A 19134-nucleotide genomic window follows, 5' to 3' on the forward strand; every position below is an offset into this window, starting at 1 on the left:
CTCTCTGTAGCTCTCTTCTCTTTTGTACTCTGTCCTGTTAATTCTAGCTGCCTCAGTGTCTCTGGACACACAGCTCTGTCTCTTTGACTTATAGAATCTTTCTTCCTGTACCACCACCTGCAAATTGTTTTCAATGGTTTTTTTATTTGTTTTTGACAAATAAAAATTGTATATATTTGAGGTATACTACAAGATGTTTTGATATATATATATACCTTGTGAAATGACTGCCACTATCAAACTAATTAACATATCCACCACCTCCCATAGTTACCTTTTTTTGTGTATGGTCAGAACACCTGAGATCTACTGTCTTAGCAAATTTCAAGCATACAATAAATTATTATTAATTATAGTCACCATGATGTACATTAGGTCTCCAGAACTTATTCATCTTGTAACTGAAAATTTGTACCCTTTGATCTATAGCTCTCCTTTTCCCCCACCCACCAGCTTCTGTAACTACCATTCTACTGTCTGTTAGTGGGAATTTGGCTTTTTTGGGTGGTGGTCAGGGGAACGGTGCTATATTAAGACAGCTGGAAAAATGATCATCTCTCAGAATCACTGTCCTTTGTTGTCTGATAAACAGTGTCCTGAAAGTCACTGTTTCAGGTGGGATGGTAAATCCAGTTCCTGTTACTCTATCTTGGAAGTAGAAGTTGCTCCAGGTAGTTCTTTTAAATATTCAGGTCCCGAAGTGAGCAGATTTTGAAGTGAAGGAGAGGCCTCTTTTCATGTCTTGTTCATGTTATTAAGTACCTAGGGGTACTAGAACATTATTGAGTTTTATTCCTCTCTTTAGGAGAGTAGAGGATGCTATCCTGGAGAGGTCAGAATTCTTCCTGGAAGAGACTCTTAACCAAACTACTATGCTCAGGTCCTACTGATAATGCTTTTCTTCACTTCATGGTTTCCTATCCATATGACTCAAAATCTCTTGCCAGATTCAAGAAACTTGCCCCTCTACTATAATAGCTTGACTCCATCTGCCATTTAGTTTCATGCGCTTTCAGTTACTGTCTGAAACTCCCTTATCTGTTACTGGTGCTGGAGATGCTTCAATTGGTTATGTCTTCAGTTAGAATGGGTGACCTGACTAGGAAAGCCTGTGGAGTAAACACTGGTTAGGTACACTTCACCCTGGGGTCCCCTTTAAATTTGGCTAAGTAGTTCTTTAGCAAACTGCTCCATTAGAAGGGCAGCCCTAATACATGACAAATTCCCCAATAAGACCAAAGGGATGGATATTTTTACATGTGGCAGAGTTCCCAAAACACGGTTAAGACTCCTCTTCTGAATATGGTTAGGATTCTGATGTGTTGGCTTTCCTGGGAGTTTTTAATTTAAAATATCCTGGATTTTAGAATACGCATCTTCTCATATCTAATATTTGGGGCCTTAAATTTTCCAGCCATTAGAGGAAGACACTTAAACAGAGATTAAAAAGTACACTAGCTGCTCCTACCTCAAGTCAACACTAGAGAAACTGTTAGGAAGTCTGGCTCCCAAGATAAACTTTTCCGTCAATTTTGATTAGTTCCACAACCAAGTGGATACAATGTTTTGCATATATTTCCCTTCCCAAGACACCTGTCCTAGTTTTCAGTACATTGTTTCACTTTTATGGTCTTTTAAACTTTAATTCATGTTTCTCATGGAAGAGCTTATCATTTGTGGAGAGCTAAACTCCACAACTGTGATGTAATTCACAGGAACCTGTCTGGAGTCACCGGAACATGACTGCTTCTTCCCTGTGGGCATGCTTTGGAAAAGACATGTACTCATTTGAATTTTTCAAAGTCACTTATGAACGGACTATAATAATAATAATAACGCCACTTGTTATGCCTACTCTTCTTCTCAGAGTCTGGAGACAGCAGACTTTACAGGAACTGTTAGCTACATCTCTACCCTGGGGGCTGGCTATTACAGATGGTTAGCTTCTCTTATGCTTTCTGTTGGCATTATACTGACAACCTGGGCTGGAAAGTTGCCAGTCACTTCCTAGGCACAGGTGTTATCGAGCATCTCTCCTCAGATTGGGTACACGAGACTGGGTGCTGAGAGTAGAATAGGGTAGGCTTAAGGGTTATCGAACTCCATTTCAATTTGTTGTTAGCTGAGGACTATTTAAAACTCTATCCTGGCTGTTTCAAGGCAAGAATTCTCCCTGTTTTCAAATACCAGTAGGTTGTGGTTAACTTAAACCAGTTTAGCTGTTCCTTCTTCTTTGAACCTAGTCTGGTAAGAAGTGCTGCAGGGACGTGAAAGCTTCAGGAGGCTAATGACGTACTATGGGGGGCGGGGAGAACAAGCAAGCACTGTATATAACTTAAAGCTTGCTTTGAATTTCTCATTGCCTCAAATAAGCCTAGCTAAAATCAAGCCTGATCATTAGAAGCTGACCATGGGTCACTAGTGCATAAAATAGAAATCTGGTTAAATGAGGTTGTGGGGCCCCACATATTTGCTCAAACAGAGAAGATTCATATATTCCAGCTTTACAAAATGAAACGAATGGACCTAGGTTTAGCAAACCCCAGGCCATTGTGACTGGGGTCCTGTAACAGTTTCCACACTGCACAGCTGCAGCAAACTTAAGTTATTTAAATAAAGTCTTTGCAGAAGACTCTGTTTCCTCAGCTATCCAGGGGCCACTCTGAATTACGGGGCTTTTGTCCTGACTTACATGGCAATGTTTATTAACTCTATAGACATGAAATTGCTTGGCTGGACCTCGAATAGTTTGTTCCATCACCACAGAAAACTACCCTTTACTCCTCTCTACTCCCCCCTGCCATCACAATCTTACTACTATACAATAACATACAATATGATATTAATACATCATAATGTTGCTACTAGACATTCCATCCAAATTCTACCCTGGCTATTTGCTTAATAAACACCAAGTTTGGGTTTAAACTTGAAATCAGTGTTTAAATACTATCAGAAAGACTTGAGCTACAGTTGTTTCATCATAGACAATGATTTACCATTGCAGAAAAATCCATCTAAATTATAGCATATTATTTGCTATTTTTGTATTTTCATCAACTATAACTGAATAGGAAGTAGTTATGGGTCAAGTTGTAGAGGGGAGACAAAATTCCAATTATTGATGCTCACACAGAACCTACATCAAGAACCTACTACTAAGAACCCAGGCAGGAGAGGCGGTCTTCTGACTAAGCAGCTGAAAACGTCCTGAGGGGTAAAATAATGATAACAGCTAACCCTTATTAAGCTCATACTGTCAGGCACTAGGCTGGGTGCTTTGCAGCCAAGATTTCTTTTGATTCACAGAATAACTTCATGAGTAGGGTGACCACAAATCAAACTCAACACTGTCTTGGTTTGGACATTAAGTTATATGATCACCCTACCTTCTGGAGATTTTTTTTTTCTCTTGAGGAAGATTAGCCCTGAGCTAACATTCGCCTCCAATCCTCCTCTTTTTGCTGAGGAAGAGTGGCCCTCAGCTAACATCTGTGCCCATCTTCCTCTATTTTATACCTGGGACACCTGCAACAGCATGGCTTGATAAGCAGTGCACAGGTCCGCACCTGGGATCCAAACTGGCAAACCAGGGGCTGCCAAAGCAGGGTGCGCAAACTTGACTGCTGGGCCACTGGGCGGGCCCCCTTTTAGAAATTTTTTTATGGACTGAATTATACTCTCCCAAATTCTTATGTTGAAGTCCTAATCCCACCAGTACCTGAGAATGTGTATGTGGAGACAGAGCCTTTAGAGAGGTAAATAAACCAAAATGAGGTCATTAGGATGATGCGTGTTTTTTATAAGAGATTAGGACAGAGAGAAAGAGACAGACAGACACACACACCACACACATGCGCACACAGAGAGCAGACCACGTGAAGGGCACTATCCACACGTGAAGATGGCCATCTATAAGCCACTTCAGAATGAAACCAACTCTGCCAAGATCTTGATCTTGGACTTCTAGTTTCCAGAGCTGTGAGGAAATAAATTTCTGTTGTTTAAGTCACTCAGTCTGTGGTACTTTGTTATGGCCGCCCCAGCAAACTAATACAGATGCTCTATCATTATCCATATATGGCAAGGAAATCAAAGTTCCTATTATACTACCCTGCCTTGGTTCTATTATCTCCCCTTCCAAAACGAACAAACTTCTATTTTTTTTCTGCAAAGAGTAATATATGTGATTATTAAAAAACTCAAATAATAGAGAATGGTACAAAAACAACAGACTCCCATAGTCTTCCTCTCCAAAGATATATACATTTGGTATATATTTGCCTTTCTTTCTTTGTTTTTGGTGAGGAAGATTGGCCCCAATCTAATATCTGTTACCAATCTTCCTCTTTTTGCTAGAGGAAGATTGTCACTAAGCTAACATGTGTGCAAATCTTCCTCCATTTCTTGTATGTGGGATGCCACCACAGCATGGCTTGATGAGCAGTGTGTAGGTCCGTGCCCAGGATCCGAACCTGCGAACCCCAGGCCACTGAAATGGAGCACGTGAACTCAACCACTATGCCACCAGGCTAGTCCCTATATTTGCCTTTTTTTAAATGAGGATTAATACACATCACTTCACAAATTAATTTTTTATTCGACAGTTTGCCAAGGACATCTTCCCACATCAGTACATACTGCTTTTTCTCATAAAAAAAAAAAAGCTGCACAGTATTTCTCCTTGAGTTAACTTGATCTGATAACATTTGTGAATGAGTTGCATATATCCTGCCTCATTACAGAGAAATATTAAGACAAGCAACCTTTTACAAGCAGATGATATAGTTTTATCTTGAATTGGGTGGGGTCCAAGTGACAACTAAGCTTGCTAGCTAATTACTGTCAGAAAGAATGACAACTGATTGACATTCTTCAAACTCAAATTGGTATATAGGTATAAATCCCGTGTGCCTTTTTTGGTGACTTTGATGTACACTTCACAAGCAGTTTATCACAGACACTCCATCAGGAAGTAGTTTAACATTCTTTCAGCTCTTTAATAAGATTTCATTTTGGCTGAGGTGGAGATCTGGTCGTATTCGCTCTGAATTTTTTCAGGATAAAACTAATTCAGCTGTAAGGAACAGAACTTTGGGAAATCAACTACTCACGTCTTTATACACTAGACTGCATTATAAACGATTCTCTGAGGAAAGCCCCAGGCCTGGGAGAACTTCCACTGCTTGCCCAGGACAAGGGGAAATGTGGGCTTACAGTCAGGCCTTTTTAGATTCCTTGGTTCTGATAAAAATACAAATGTGCTGTGAGTACTGTTAAGACAAAGAGGTCTGTATTCAGGTGGCAAAAGAGTACATGTCTGGCTGCCAACATTTATCAAGAGATCAATATTCAGGAATAATCAGTTGCAGAACTAACAACCCATTCATTTCTCCAGGTATTCTAACATATAACCTTTAGACCACAGTAGGCTAGTAATCTGAACCACAACTTTCTGCTGCTGACTTGTGCACTCCCAATTTTGGCAAAATTGCTTTTGCTGTAATGTATTTTCATGAAATGCCACCAGCTTATATTGAAGAGTATTAATTCATTCAACAAACATTTGAATGCCCGTAATTAAATGCTATGAAACTCAATGTTGTATCCTCTTTACGAGGGTTTTTGGGATAAATGTCTGTCTGCTGTTAAGACCAAGAACAGTGGGCAAGTCACCTGAACAACTGGGTTCTTTTTATCCAAAGGCACTGTAAAGTTTTTAATTTCTTTCTTTCTTTTTAAAGTTGGCTGCTAGAAAGCTTACTCTCGTGTTTGTGGACCACCAGCAGTGAGGGGGTTGGCCATTACGGTATGCACTTTTAGACTTATTTTTGGCTTTATTTTCTCTCCACCCATACTTTTTCTTTTCTTTGGCCCCATTTTAATTTACCTTATCTCATCACAACTTGCAAAACTTAGTGAATGGCCTGAAATCCTTTTGAACAGGGCAGAGCAAAAGTAAACAACTGCAGGAAGCAAAATGGAGCTGAGAACATGTTTACTGAAAGTTATTCATCCATTTAAATTCTGATAGACTACACTGTGAATATTGGCGGAGAAAAGCAAATTGGGATTTTTTATCTAAATATTTTAAGTATCATGTTTTTTGATCATCCTAATATTGGAAGCAGGCACAATGAAGGAGAATTCACTTGGTCAAGGAAACGCTATATAGTTGAACTTGGCTTTAAGCTAAACATGTGTTCCTAGGAAACTTACAGTGATTTTAAAAAATGGAACATTTAAAAATGAACTGTTGAAACCGTTAAATATATCAAGGAACTTGTCTATACACATTACAATGTACATAACCATTCCCTATGTTATCTAGTAAGTTCAGATTTCTGTATATGATGTTTTCTCAAAGTAAGACAGATTATGAGACAGCAAAAGAGCAGCTCAAAAGATAAACACCTCATATGCCGTTGGAACATCATAACATCTGTAAGACTGGTCTAACTTTACAATTACATGCATTTAGTATGAAGAGGAACACAGTCATATAAGTGCACTTGTTATTATCTCTGCAGTCTTATTAACCCATTGTCTTCCTGGAGTAGGTTTGGGTATAAGCAAACAAATTGCCCTCACCATTGAAGAAAGCACAGGCAGGTGCTTGCTTTGCCTTAAAAAAGGTAGTAGTTACTCTACAGTTACGAAAGTTCCATTATTCCTTTATACAGCAGTTTTACATTTATAGTATTATATAAATATAATGTAGAGAGAGAGAAAATAAAGTGTAGCTTCCTTTTGGTTTCCTTTCAGATCTATGTCAAACCAGTTATTTTCTGACTATGACTCCTTATGGGACAGAAATCAAGTGTCATGTCAGTACAGGCATGAGTTGCTTAACGACGGGGGGAAGTTTTGAGAAAGGCATTGTTAGGCGATTTTGCTGTTGTGCGAACATCACAGAGTGTACTTACACAAACCTAGGTGGTTTAGCCCACTACAGACCTAGGCTATACGGTACTAACCTTATGGGACCACCGCCATACGTGCAGTCTGTTGTTGACCAAAATGTCGTTATACAGCACATGACTATAATAAGATGCCTAAGAAATGTTAAGTCAACTTCACGTTGTAATTCCTGGGTCTATCTGTTCATCAGAATAGTTCCTTTCTATTGCTTTCATTTTTCCCTCCAGTTAGTTTTTTGTTTCTCTCTCTCTCTCTCATTCTCTCTGTTAAATGCTCTCCTCTAGGTCTGTCAAACTCTTTGGGGACATACTGATTAGATGAGTAACTATGTTCTTTTTTTCTGAGCAGCTGGAAAGATTAAGGAGAGACAGGTGTTAGCTTTAAGTAATATAGGAAATCTAGCAAGGCTCAGCCAAGGGATGGCAAACACAAGAGTTCCTTAACTGAAGATTTGTTTTGGCCTTCAGAATCTAGTTTTATTTGGTATAGTTTTTCCCTCTGTACTTAGAAATGTGAAAGCCTGGTGGGAAATAACCAGTACAATCCACAAATCTTTTATCCTATATTTTATAATCCTTCTCATGTCTTTGCAGCTGTAAATAAATAAAATGTGATAATTTAAATGAGTAAATAATATATTTTTATGGTCCCAAATCAGAGGAGATAAGAACATACTTGGTTGGGGAGCTGGGGGGCGGGAGCAATAAGGATAATGCTATTCAAATTCAAGAAACATTTTTTGTGCATGTCCTTCATGGAAAGAAGCATGACAGTCAATCAGGGAAGGCAGAAGAGAAAATTTCAATGGTAAGTGGCAGTGACCCATCAAAGACAGATCAAGGATGAAGACTGAGGGGAACTTTGTTTGAGTCAGCACAAGGGAAAACTCTGGGAGTATCAGAGGAGAGTCAACAGAACTGTGAAGGGTAACTAACATATTAGTAAATGTCCTTAGAATGCTACCAGAAATTAAGAATGAACAACTCAGAAAGTCAAGAAAAGAGTTATCGAAGTGGGTGTGTAGGTCACTTGAATGAGGCTAGGGGTGCTGGGCGCCCATCCCGAGCTTACTGAGTCAATCTTCCCCAGATGATTTTTACACACAGTAAGGTCTGAGAACCACTCCTGAAGAAAATAAGATTCCCCAAAAAGACATTTTTAAGAAAGCTCCTCAATCCTTCCGACTTTACTGCCAGGTCAATTTAGTTTCTTCAGATTTAAAAGTTTATTATTGTTCTCGATAGCCAGCAGCAGTAAAGTTCTACTGGAGTTTGAATCCCAGCTCTGTCACTTGGATAAGCTACTTAAGACATATCTGGGCCCCAGTTTCCTCATTTGTAAAATGGGAATAACAATATCTATCTTGTATAATTGATGTGAGGATTAAATGAGACCTTATGTAAGGCACTTAGCACTGTACCTAGCACATAAATGCTCAGTAAAATATTAGCTATTTTCATTATCATCATCATCATCATCATCTTGGTTTCTTTAATACAGTTAATGTCTAAGTAAAAAAAATTTATAATAGCTAACAAAAATCATACATCTCCATCAACCCCCTCACAGCAGGCAACCGAAGTCACTTACAACATTTAAGAAGCCTCTAAACCGTAGAAAGCCCAAATGGTAGAAGTCAGGCTGGGAAGCATCATTCAGCACTTGCAGGGCACCCACCTGGCTGTGCTTTAACGAAGAATTCCCTGTAAGTCACAGGTCGGTTCTTCATCCAGCTATCTGCTGTTTATGTCAAAGCAAGAATCAAGGAAATTACTTTGCTACTAGTTTTATCTCACTGACTATTGCAATTTTCGTTTCTGCTACGGCAAAGAGGTATTTTTGAGAAGAGGCATACATAAAATCCCTCATGGCCCTAGGTCAATGAGTAAAAAGAATCTGTCAGGTTGAACTACGTGAAACTGCCAATATTTGACAAGTTGTGACCTACTAAAGCAGTAATTTCGGTATGGTTTGTTTATTAAATACCTAGAAAGTGAAGTGAAAATTTGTTGTAAAAATATGTTTGATTAGCGCCATTAAAACAATACATTTACAACTCACTCTGGAAAGCTTAAAGAGAGATAACATTACAAGTCAGAATATAATTAATACTATACCACTATTGTTATAAATTATAGTGATATTTGTAATTAATGAAACAACTTTCAAGATAAGGGTCTACAGAGGTTGCTACTTGCCCAAAATTTAACAGTGGGAAGAGCCAGATCAGAACCACTATGTGTCTCCCGACAAGCTGTATCTGCTTTGTACCCATGAAAAATCTACTTCTCTTACAGAGCTTCCCATTTCAAAAACGGCACCACCATTGGATCCCGTCGTTCAGACCATAAACCTTGACTCCTCTCTCTCACACACACTATATTCACTCCATCAGTAATCTTGTCCTAAATCCGCTGGTACCCTCACGCCCAATATTAGCCTAGTTAAAGCCATCATCATTTCCTGCCTGTACTAGGTCTCCCAGGTTTCCCTTACTCCATTTTGCCCTCTTACCCAACAATCTATTTCCTATACAGAACCCAGAACAACCCGTCTGAAACACAAACCAGATTATGTGACTCTCTGCTCTCAACCCTCTGTTAAAGGTTGATTTCTCCAACTGCACATGGAACATTCTCCACTATAGATCATTTTTGTTAGGCCATAAAACAAGTCTCAATATATTTAAAAGGACTGAAATCATAAAAAAGTATGTCTCTGCGCATAATGGAATTTAATTATGCTGCTGAAATTCCTTTCAACAACAGAGAATTCTGAAATATCTCCGAGTATTAGGAAAGTAAGCAACACCTTAAAAGAACCCATGGGTCAAAGAAAAACATCACCAGGGAAGGTAGGAAATATCTTGAATTGAGTGAGATGAAAATGAAAACATAACAAAATTTATGGGATGCAGTTAAAGCAGTGCTCAGAGGGAAATCTGCAGCTTTAAATGCCTGTGTTAAAAAGGAAGAAAGGTTTCAAGTCAATAATTTGAGCTTCCACCTTAAGAAATTAGAAAAAGAGGCACAAACTAAACCTGAAGCAAGCAGAAGGAAGGAAATAATAAATATTAGAGAGGAGGGGCCAGCCCAGTGGCGCAGCAGTTAAGTTTGCAAGTTCCACTTCTCGGTGGCCCGGGGTTCGCCGGTTCAGATCCCGGGTGCGGACATGGCACCGCTTGGTAAGCCATGCTGTGGTAGGCGTCCCACATATAAAGTAGAGGAAGATGGGCACAGATGTTAGCTCAGGGCCAGGCTTCCTCAGCAAAAAGAGGAGGACTGGCAGTAGTTAGCTCAGGGCTAATCTTTTTTAAAAAAAATTAGAGTGGAAATCAATGAAAACAGAAATCAAAAATTAAAAAAAATTGGGGCCAGCGTGGTGGCACAGTGGTTAAGTTTGCACATTCTGCTTCGGTGGCCCAGGGTTGCTGGTTAAGATCCCAGGTGTGGACCTATGCACTGTGTATCAAGCCATGCTGTGGAAGGCATCCCACATATAAAATAGAGGAAGATGGGCACAGATGTTAGCTCAGGGCCAATCTTCCTCAGCTAAAAAGAGGAGGAGGAGGACTGGTGGTGGATGTTAGCTCAGTGCTAATCTTCCTCAAAAAAAAAAAAGTTGTTTCTTTGGAAAGATCAACAAAATTGATAAACTTTTAGCTAGACCAACCAGAAAAAAAAGAAAGAAGAGACAAATGACTAAAAACTTAGAGAGAGAACACTACTGACCAACAGAAATTAAAGAGGTTAGAAAGGAACAGTATGAACAAACTGATGCCATGAAATGAGGCAATGTAAAGGAAAGGGACAAATCTTAGAAAAACATAAATTACCAAAAGTGACTGACGAAGAAAGAGAAAATCCAAGTAGACTTACAAGAAGTAAAGAAAGAGAATTAGTAACTAAAAATCTTCCCACACGCAACCATAAGAGAGCTGGAATAGCTATACTATCATCAGACAAAATAAGACTTTTAAGACAAAAGTTGTTACTAAAGATAAAGAGGGACGCTTTATCTCAGTCAGTGCATCTGGAAAACCTAACAGTTATAAACACACATAAACTGAAAAGACAAACCAACAGGTGAGGAGAAACGCTTTGCAAGCATTTATCTGGTAAAGGACTTGTATCCACAATATATAAAGAATCCTCAAAACTCAACAATAAGAAGACAACCTAATTTTAAAATGAGCAAAAGATCTGAACAGACACTTTACGAAAGAAGACACACAGATGGTAAATAAACACACAAAAAGATGTTCAACATTATTAGTCATTAAGGAAATGCAAACCAAAACCACAATGAGATACCACTTCATATCCACCAGAACAGAACATCTATAATCAAAAAGACAGATAATGAGAGAAATAGGAGCCCTCATACACTGCTGGTAGGAATGTAAAACAATGCAACTGTTCTGAAAACACTGGCAGTTCTTCAAAATGTTAAACATAGAGTTACCATATTATCCAGCAATTCCATCATCCTAGGTATCTACCCAAGAGAAACGAAAATATACCTCCACACAAAAACTTGTACATTAATGTTAACAGCAGCCAAAATGTGGAAACAACTTAAATGTCTACCAAGTGATTCATGGATAAACAAAAAGGAGTAATATTTGGAGTATTATTATAAAAAGGAACAAAATACTGATCCATGCTACAACATAGATGAATTTTAAAAATAGTATGCTCAGTGAAAGAAGCCAGTCACAAAAGGCCACATGTTGTATGATTACACCATATGAGATGTCCAGAACAGGTCAATCTACAGAAACAGAAAGTCGATTAGCGGTTGCCCAGGACAGGGGAGAGAAGGAGGGGAATGACAGCTAAGGGGTATAAGATTTCTTTCAGGATGATGAAACTGCTATAAAATTGGATTATGGTGATGGTTGCACAACTTTGTGAATATACTAAAGCCACTGAATTATACACTTCACATTGGAGAATTTTATGGTATGTACATTATATCTCAATAAAGCTATTTTAAAAAAAAGGAAAGGAATAAAATGGTGAACCAAGCAGGAAAAGGCAAAACCCAAAAAATCATCCCACAAAGAAAAGCCTGGCTTAGGCAGTCCCACTGGTGAATTCTAACAAATATTTAAAGATAGATCCGCAATATAGATGCACAATACCTATCAAAATTCCAGCAGAATTTTTTTTGGTAGAAACTGACCAGCTGAACCTAAATTTGTGGAAATGCAAAGGATCCAAAGTAGTCAGATAATTTTGAAAAAGAACAAAGTTGTAGTACTTTCACTACTGGATTTCAACACTTACTATAAAAGCTACAGCAATCAAGACACAGTGGTACTGGCATAAGAAGAGACATATGGACCAACAGAACCGAAATGGGAGTCCAATGACAAATCCTTATATTTATGGTCAACTGATTTTTGACAACAGTGTCAACGCAATTCAATGGGCTGAAGGATAATCTTTTCAACAAATGGTGTTGGGACAATTGGATAGCTACGTTCATAAAGATGAGTTTAAGATTTGTACTTCATACCATACACAAAAAATAACTCAAAATGAATTACAGACTTAAATCTAAGAAGTTAAACTGTAAAACTTCTTAAAGAAAACAGGGAGAAAATCTCTGTGCCCATAGATTAGGCAAAGAGTTCTTTGGGACAACACCAAAAGCATGATCCACGAAACAAAAAATTGGTAAGTTGGACTTTATCAAAATTAAAGGTGTTTATACTTCGAAAGACCCTACTAAGAAAATGAAAAGGCAAGCCAGAGACTGTGAGAAAATATGTGCAAATCATACGACTGAGACAGAACTTGTATCTAGAATATTAAAACAACTGTTACAACTCAGTATAAGACAAACAACCCAATTTAAAAATGGGCAAAGATTTTAATAGACGTTTCACCAAAAAAGAAATACAAATGGGCAATAAGCACATGAAAAGATGCTCAATATCCTGTCAACATCCTAATCTCAGTTATTAGGGAACTGTGACCAAAGCCACAATGAGATATCATTTCACATTCTTGTACTAGAATGGCTATAATAAAAAGACAGACAATAACAACGTGTGCTTAAAAAAGCCCTTACTTGCTACTGAACTGTATACTTAAAAATGGTTAAAATGGTGAATTGTATGTGTATTTTACCACAATTTAAAAAATTATTTTTAAAAAGCCCTCACCAATGCTTAAAAAAAAAAAAGGAAGTGAACAAAGCAGGAAAAAAACGAAAACAATACCATCTTCCCACAAAGAAAAGCCCAACTTGAGATGGCTTCACTGGTGAGTTCTATCAAATATTTAAAGAAGAAATAATATAATTTTACATAATCTTTTCCTGAAAATAGAAGAAGAGGAAAAACTTCCAAACGTATTCAATGAGGTCAATTTAAATGTATAATTAAAGGCCATCATGATTTACTTTTTGTAGAAAATGCATTATGAAAGTATAAAAGACATAAAGAATTGGCCCAGAAGTCTTGAGAACTGGGTTACATTCCAGACTTTGCTACCAGCTAGCTGTGTATCTTTATCAAGTTACCTCATCCTGCTGGGCTTCGGTTTCCTCATATGTAAAATAAGAAGGTTCACCAGAGAAACCCTCCCCTCTATATGATCTAATCCTATGGTACATTTATTACATAAGATTTTGTTTAAAACATGCCTAATCCTAAATTGGTATAACTCTCCTGGAAAACAATACAGCAATATGTAGTAAGAGCTGGTTCACACTCTCTGGTGGAGTACTTCAACTTTTGGACATGCATTTTAAGAATACAATTCAACCAAAGCAAACGAACACATAAAAAGATGGTCACCTTAACAATCCACCTGTCCAACAAGAGTGGAATAAGACAGTAACACAAGCAAATATCAAATTACTAAAAATGAGTATGAAGATGATTGTGGAAAATATTTTTGTTAGGTAAAAATAATCAGAAGATAAATGACGTAAACTATGAAAACATACACAATAGTTTAGTACAATTGACCTTTTGTTTGGCATATACTTATGACTAAGGCTGCTGGTCTAGAGATTGTTTTTTTTAATTACAAAGTCTTTTGAAATATTGATACATTATAATACTCAAAGAGAAAAAATAAGAAACTTGTCCAAAAGATAGAGACAAAAATTATCAAGATTATGCTGATAAGGTTCTAAGCTGCTCTGGCTTGATTAACGCCCCCTAAGAATGGTTATGAATCTAGGGAGAACCAGGAGAAGTCTCAATGATTAAAACTTTTATCAGCTGATATTGGAATTATCAACAGTATTTTACTTCTTGTGTTCAGTGTTGAGGTAAAGCCTGGAAGTCTATGATTTTACCAAGTACTCATTAAAACCCAAATATAATATTGGCTAGTTCAAAATTCCTATGCCTGATTATTACGTTTATCACCATCACTTCCTTTCAAGTTCGCAATTTAAAATCTCTCGGGCAGCCTTCATTTGTAAGTGTATCAGCCACACAGTTATTTGAGTTACATAACCACTAGAATTCCTCTTAAGTAAAGATAGTAGAAAGAAGATGGGAGCGTCTATCTTCCTGATTTTCCTTTGTATTCCTATGGCTGCCTGCCAGGACAGGTATTTCAAGGGGATCCAGGCACAGCATTCCCAAGGCCAGCAGAGAGAATACTTGGTAAATGCTACTGTGCACAATCCTAATAACAGTAGATTGAACCATATGAAATCATTTCTGTAGGTCAAAAAAAGTTGACTATTGGCAACCTCATAAGGCTCAACCTATGTTTGAGCAATTAGTTTTTGCATGTTTGCATTAAAATGCCAAAGTCATAAGCAAAACCAGGAAGTATTTTAACAGCCGCCAACCAAGAATCAATATTAGAATTATCCCTTTCTAACTTAATTCCTGTTAAAGTCATGTTTCTCCTCACAGAGCAGTAAGTTTTGGTGCCAACACTTTCAGAGAAATGCTTCTTCCACTTCCAATTGAAATCAATCCCATTTTGAGAGCATCTTACCTGAAACTACCGTAGACTATAAGTAGAATGGAAATCAGAAATGTAGACACTTGACTGGAATCCACCAAGGAATAGGCCCTAGAGAAATAAGAGGAAAATAAATTTAAGTCACATGGCAGCAAGTCCTCACGGAGTTCACAATCTAATGCAATTCCACAAACCCCACTAAGTTTTATTTTTGTCTTTAAGACAAAAAAAAAGATGTAAATTAGCATTAACAAAATAACATAATTAAAACAAGATCTGCTCATTTAACATAAAGAATAAATGCTTAGGTTCACAGCTATTATTAGTTAACATTCATAGGATGTCAAATGATAATGTAAAAATCCCATTTCTTTATAATACACAATATATGTTTATAACATCCATCCCCAATTTAAAAAGTACCAAAATATCTACCAACTCTGTACCAATGATAAAAAGTCTCAGTGATTAAACCGTTCTCAGTTCACACTTGAATTATCAATGGGTACTGTACTGGCTCTACTCAGCGATGAGGTAAAGCCTGTATCTCTCTCCTGAATCCCATTTCCGTTTTTATAACTGCCTATTGGTTCTCTCTCTCTGGGTGTCCTACAGGAGGTTCTTCAAAGTCAACAGGTCCAAAACTAAAGTCATTATTCTTCCTTTCATCCCTGATACTTTCAGGGAGTGGTAGCATGAGTCTCTCAGTGGTCCAAGCTAGAAACCCGCTGCAGACCTGACACCCCCTTCTCTCACTTCCCACGTATAGTCAGAGTCAGTTGAGTCCTGCAACTTCCACATCCTCAACCACCCTACTTCTCCCACTCGTGTGCCAATTCCTCAGCTCCTTTCTATGGCTTGACTATCAGAAATCTTGACTGCAACTCTGTCTCCAGGAGTTCACCCTTCACGCTACTTATTCTTGTTAGAGATTTTCCTAAAACAAATTTCATTTTTTCATTCAGCAAATATTTAGTGACACCTCTGCGCCAGGCACTCTGCTAGCCGCTGGGATGTAATAACAAACAAGACTGTCCTGGTCCCTCCTTGAATGTCTTTTCTAAAGGAATAAAAAGTTAAATTTCATCCTAAAGGAATGAAAACAAAAAGGTAACATAAGCAAGTGAATATTATTACAAAAAATGTTATAAAGGGGAGGAAGACAAGTACAGGGTACTCGGAATTTATAATAGGTGGATCCTGTCTAAGAATGGGGTGCTTTCCTTAGGGAGATAGATGAATGAGCGAGATAACAAGAGACAATAAATAGGACTTGGTGATTATTTATAGGAGCTAAGAGAAGATTCCCAGGTTTTTGCTGAGCAGCTGGTGGATGGCTGTACCAATTTAGCAAAAAAGGCAACACAGAAGGTGCAGACTCAAAGCTAGGTTTTGGATGTACGAGGAGACAGTGGGATATCTGGGTCTACAGCTCAGAAGCTGCTCTAAGCTAAAGATATATACTGGGAGCTCATCACCTTCCACATGGTAATTGAAGCCATAGGTGTGGGTGAGACTGCCTAGCGGCAGTGAGAAGAGGACCCAGGATGAAAGCCTGAGAGACTTCCAAAATGTAAAGATCAGGAAGAAGGAGAAGCTGCAAAGAAAACCTAAATGGAACAGAGAAAGAGGAAGAAAACCCAGGATAGCAGGGTAAGCGATGAGAGTGTTTCAAAGGCAGCAGGATCAGATGGTGCCTGAATTTAAACCCTTGCTCTACCCCTTACTAGCGGTTGGACTAGTTACTTAACCTAAGCTTTAGCTTCTTCATCTATAAAATGGAGATAAAGACAACACCTACCTCAAAGAACTGCTAAAGAATTAAATAACTCATGTAAAGAGCTGAGGACAGTGAGTACTCAATTAACATTCATTGTTAGCATTAGGGGCTGAGAGGTCTAGCAAGATGAAAACTAAGTGTCCACTGGATTTATTCAACGTCTAAGTCACTGGTGACATCAACAAGAACAGTGTTAGTGGAATGGTGGGGATGGGAGTCAGAGTGGACTTGATGAGAAGTTAAACTTAAGCAAATGAAGAGAGATTTTTGAAAAGCACAGGAAAGAGAATAGCAATTGGAGGGGAATGAAAGGTAAGGGAGGCCTTAATTTTTTTTTTTTTAAGACAGGAGATAGCCTTTTTTTGTATGCTGACTGGAAACTACCCCAGTGAAGACGGAAAGACTGATGAATACAGAGGAGGAGAAGTTTCCTTTAATCTTTCTAAAAAACAGGATACATAATGAAATTTCAGGATAAGAAGTTGTAGTCTGTAATGTCAGTTTTTTGACCTTCAGTTATTAGAGATACATACTGAAGTATTTATGGGTGAAATGATAAGATTTAAGGTTTGCTTTAAAATATTTCAGGAAAAAAAGGGGGATAGACTTTTTTAAAAAGGCAAAATTGTTTTAATTATTGAAGCTGGAATGATAGGTTCATGGGAATTCATTACACTCTTCTCTTTGCTTTTGTATATTCTGAAAACTTCCACAATAAAAACTAAAAAAAAACCCACACAAAACCTTTTTGCACACCAAAGTCTCTGAGATGGTGAGAGAATTAAAAGCATGAGAGGCAGATAAATACAAGAATGTATGTTGTGGGTCATGAGTTCTGTTCCACAGCACCCCAGGGTGGGCAGCCACCTTTTCCTAAAATTTTAGTCAGCAAAGGGAATGGGAATGCAGGAGATGGGATGGTCTCTCTAGCTTCTCTGCTAGCCTCTGTCCAGTAATGCAGCTGTGGCTGGCCAGTGTGCCTCTTTCAGACAAGCAGATGATGTAGACAGGGCTTACCCACCAGAGATGCCTGAGACAGTACATCTCATATATTAGGAACACTGACTCAATCATTTCTCTTTATTCTAAAATTATGTTTCTTGCTCTGACATAATCTTTGCACGTATCTTTCAAAATTCTGAAAACAAATGACCTCTGTTTAGAACGAACATTTTATTCCCCCGCCTCACCCTTCATTCATTCATTCATTTATTTGCTGAGGAAGATTCTCCCTGAGCTAACATCTGTGCTAATCTTCCTCCATTTTGTATGTGGGATGCCTCCACAGCATGGTTGATGAGTGGAGTAGGTCCATGCCTTGGATCTGAACCCAGCCTGCTGAAGTGCTGAAGTGGAGTGTGTGGAATTTTAACCACTCATCCACAGGGACGGCCCCCTGAAGGAACATTTTCTTAAAATTAAAAAAAAAAAATTACTTTTTGGAATAGGTCACATATTCACATGGTAAAAAATCAAAATTATGTATATATAAAAAAGTACACACTGAGAAGTCGCACTCCCATCTAGATCCCCCCTGGGTCCTCTTTAGATAACCATTTTTATTAGGAACAAATATATTATATAAACATATATTATTTGTCATCATTTCTTATATAAAAGGTAGATTATTAAATACATTGCTCTGTACTCCTCTACCCTCACCCCGCTTTTTACAATATAGCCTAGAGATCTTCTTATATGAGTACGTGAAGATCTTTCTCTTTATTTTCTTTAAACAGCTGCATAGTATTTCATTTGTGTGGATACACCACGGTTTTTGTTTTTAAAAAACAAATCCTTTTTAGACGAATACTGTGGTTGTTCCTAAAAATTCTGTTGCAAACACTTCTGTAATAAAGAGCCTTGTAAATTATAACTGCATTGCACACACATGAAATGACATATCTGTGTAGAACAAAGTTCTTAAAAGTGAGATTACTGGATTGAAGAGGAAATGCACTTGCAATTTGATAGCTGCTGCCAAGCTGCCCTCCAGAGAGGTTATGTCATTTTGCACTCTCACCAGTAATGGATTACGGCACCTGTTTTCCAAAGCCTTGTCAACAGTGAGTTTTGTCTAATTTTTACCAAACCGACAGATGAAAATTGGTATCTCAATGTGGTTTTCACTTGCACTAATTAGTTTTCTGATATAATTAAAAACTTAAAATTAATAAAAAGTGAGGTTGTGCAGTTTTTCATATGATTAAGGGCTAGCAGGCATTTTAAAAAACAATTTAAATTTTTTCCAGACTCCAGAGCTATAAAAAACAAAGGCAGCTTTTTTTTGAGGAATTTTTCTTTTTGACAGTGTTTACTTGGATGACTTGGCCTTTCTGTACCCTTTATATTCTGAAGCATACTGTCACTACCTAAAAGGTAGATTAAATGCCTAAACTTCCCAACTCCGTGTCTTAAGGTCTGATACTATTGTTTATTCTTTTTGCTGCATCTCTCAAATCAGTGGAGACTCCAGAGACTCATCAC

The 19134-nt window shown here is 37.9% G+C and overlaps 1 protein-coding gene across 4 annotated transcripts in view; it reads right to left on the minus strand.

Moving 5' to 3' along the window:
* Positions 1-19134, minus strand: part of SPPL3 (signal peptide peptidase like 3) — a 121198-nt gene that overhangs the window by 27572 nt on the left and 74492 nt on the right. For all 4 annotated transcript variants that reach the window (XM_044775751.2, XM_044775752.2, XM_014862470.3 and 1 more), the window contains exon 2: positions 14901-14978. In XM_044775751.2, the coding sequence (XP_044631686.1) occupies positions 14901-14978 (78 nt within the window). The remainder of the gene's footprint in view (positions 1-14900; positions 14979-19134) is intronic.

The sequence above is a fragment of the Equus asinus genome, chromosome 8 (genome assembly GCF_041296235.1).
Source record: "Equus asinus isolate D_3611 breed Donkey chromosome 8, EquAss-T2T_v2, whole genome shotgun sequence".
NCBI classification, from domain to species: domain Eukaryota; kingdom Metazoa; phylum Chordata; class Mammalia; order Perissodactyla; family Equidae; genus Equus; species Equus asinus.